Consider the following 2,898-nt stretch of genomic DNA (forward strand, 5'->3'; position numbering starts at 1 on the left):
GGCCCTGCGGTCTGTGTTACTTTTATTCCAATAGCAGGTGTGTTTCTAAATCTGGACTTGCACATGTCCACCAGCTGAAAGTAGATTTGCAGCTTTCAGGTTCAGTGTAGCACCCACACATGCACGCTTACACACGCACATGCACACACACACACACGCGCGACCTCCTCTGTCATCTATTCTACAGTACTATGTGCTATGTTGCTCAATGCTGTTCTTTGACTGGTGTGTGTGTGTATTTGTATGTATGCCAACACTGTATATACATTTGAGCTGATATGGACATTTGTATATATTGTTTTGAGTGTGTGTGTGTGTGTGTGTGTGTGTGCGTGCGTGCACACATGTGTGTGTGTGTTTGCATGCAGACACTGTATATACTGTATATGTTGAGCTGCCATACGGGCATCTGTATGCATGTGTACTGAGTGTGTATATTTGTATCAACTGTTTTGTTTGGATTGGATATCAGTCTACAGGGGTGTTGTTGCCTCCCTCGCTTAATCTAAATGTAAATACAGTACGTAACTGAAGAGTGTGTGTGTGAGTGCGTGCGTGCGTGTGTGTGTGCGTGCGGAGCCATCATGTGACCAGGCAGGCAGCACTTGTGTTCTGGTTTTAGTGCGGGCTGAGAGGCCTCCAGCTACGGAGGCGACTGGCGCGACAGGTGAAACAACACACTGTCATTGCTATATAGGGAAGAAAGTGGTCTGGACACCGCCAGGCCCCACTGATGCCCCTTCAACTACTGTAGCAGCACACACACACACACACACACACACACACACACACACACACACACACACACACACACACAAAAGCACGGAAATACATGCATGCAGGCAGGCCCCCGCACTCACACACGCAAACAGTCATGCACATGCACACACACACACACACACACACACACACATATATGCACACACACACACACACGGAGGCACACACAAACACAATGCCACAGCCACGATCACACATGCTCAAAGACACTTGCCCCAGCTGCAATGGCATTCTCACACACGCCGACACACAAATGACTTCAACACTTGTCCACAGTTGGACAAGTAGCCACACATGCACACACACGCACACACACACACACACACACACACACACACACACACACACACACACACACACACACACACACACACACACACACACACACACACGTGCGCACCAGGAGATTGCAATGAGGTTCTTAGAACCAAATAAGCCTCTTAGAACCTCTTAGGCCCCACAGGCCTGCAATCGATCTGTTAGAGCCCTGCCCTCAGCCACAGCAGAACCTGCCCTGTCAGGTCCTTCCGTCGCCTCTATCTCTTCTCGTTTCGGACGATTCCGCTACGGGAGTCGTCCATTGAGAGAGACGGCAGGGCGGGGGCGAGCCGAGCGGCCCAGCTGGTCTGCCTCCTCAGTACACGCCTCACAGACCGGGCCCTGCCTACGCACCCTCCAGTCTCACACCTCCAGGCTACGAACGAGAGAAACGCCAGGCTCTGTCTGGAGCGTCTGGGGAACGCCAGGTTCTATCTGGGGCATCTGGGGAACGCCAGGTTCTGTCTGGGCCGTCTGGGGAACACCAGGTTCTATGCGGGGTTCTTCTGGGAGGAGCAGAGATGTGAGCCGTGGAGAGGACCAGTCAGGCTGGACGAGTAGGGGTGGATGAGGTACGGGATGAGGCGCAGCACGCCATAGGATTGCGCGGAAGGATCTGGAAGACTGACCGGATGTGGTACGCATGCACATCGGGTGTGATTTTACTGTTCCCTGTTATTGTGCCTGTTTATGTGTAAAAACAATCTAAATCCGGGCATGTATAATTGCTGGAATTAGTTTGAGTGTGAGTGTTTTTGTTGTTTGATATTCACAACAAGAGAATGATAAAGATATTAAAGATGGCGAAATATCAAAGGTGTTAGGTAGAAAAAATGCAGGGTCCTTACTTGACTTACTGTTGGTGGGCGTGAACGAAGCGTTGCGATTGGCTGCCTGGCTGACGGCCGGGGGCGGAGGTGGCATGGTGGGCGGAGTCGTCCTAGGTTGCGTTTTCACATCTGCAGGTGAATCTGGCATCGTTCCAACCTTCTGGTCCGAGCTACCTGCAGGAGACGACAGTTCGTTAGACACACACACGGGCACGCGCACACACACACTCGGCTGTACACAACAGCATGACGTACAGATGGACAAACGCATCACACACACACAGCTAAAGGATCGCTTGCCAAGAGAGAACATATTTCAATTTCACTCGGCAAATAACAAACGATTGATTCCGTTTGTGGGTTACTAGCCGCTTTCAATAAAGGCTTTTTAACTTTATGAAGACTTGAGTGCCTTGCCTTTGTTATAGAGTTTTACTCTTATTATTGATTCCACTCATTCCATTGACAGAACGGCGAATCCATATCACAGCAGTGGTCCTGCCGCTGTGAAACAACCTCATTAAAGAGCCCACGGTCTCATACTAGAGGACAGCACTGTCTCCGTTCGTGAGCTGAGTCTCAGCTTGGAGCTGTCTCCGCCAGTGTTGCCATGGAGCACAGCGACGGTCAGATAGAGGAGCAGGGGAGCAGGGGAGGTGTGGAACGCAACGGCCAACCTCACCCCAGTTCTGGGAGACATGCAGCAACACCTGCTCATGCTCTCAGCTGCTACTGACGGGACCCCCAACCCCCCCCCCCACCCCCCTCGGCCCCCAGCCTGTAGCATTGACATCCCCATCAGTGCCCCCCTCCACAAATGCCCCCCACCCCCCCACACCCCCCCGCCTGTCCCCTCCCGTCCCCTCTACAGACAGGCGTTTGACAGTCAGTGACAAGTGCAGCTGGATCTGCCCCTGTCCATCAGTCTCTCTCTCTCTCTCTCTCTCTCTCTCTCTCTCTCAGCAGCCTG

At 52.2% G+C, this 2,898-nt stretch overlaps 1 protein-coding gene across 1 annotated transcript in view; it reads right to left on the reverse strand.

The window, feature by feature from the left end:
* Nucleotides 1-2,085, reverse strand: part of cbfa2t3 (CBFA2/RUNX1 partner transcriptional co-repressor 3) — a gene marked incomplete at its 3' end in the record, with an annotated part of 17,478 nt that extends 15,393 nt beyond the window's left edge. The window contains exon 1 of the mRNA XM_084436762.1: nucleotides 1,956-2,085. Within this exon, the coding sequence (XP_084292888.1) occupies nucleotides 1,956-2,076 (121 nt within the window). The 5' untranslated portion in view covers nucleotides 2,077-2,085. The remainder of the gene's footprint in view (nucleotides 1-1,955) is intronic.
* Between the last annotated feature and the right edge of the window lie 813 nt (nucleotides 2,086-2,898).

This window comes from Borostomias antarcticus (genome assembly GCF_949987555.1).
Source record: "Borostomias antarcticus genome assembly, chromosome: 4".
Taxonomy (NCBI): Eukaryota; Metazoa; Chordata; class Actinopteri; order Stomiiformes; family Stomiidae; genus Borostomias; species Borostomias antarcticus.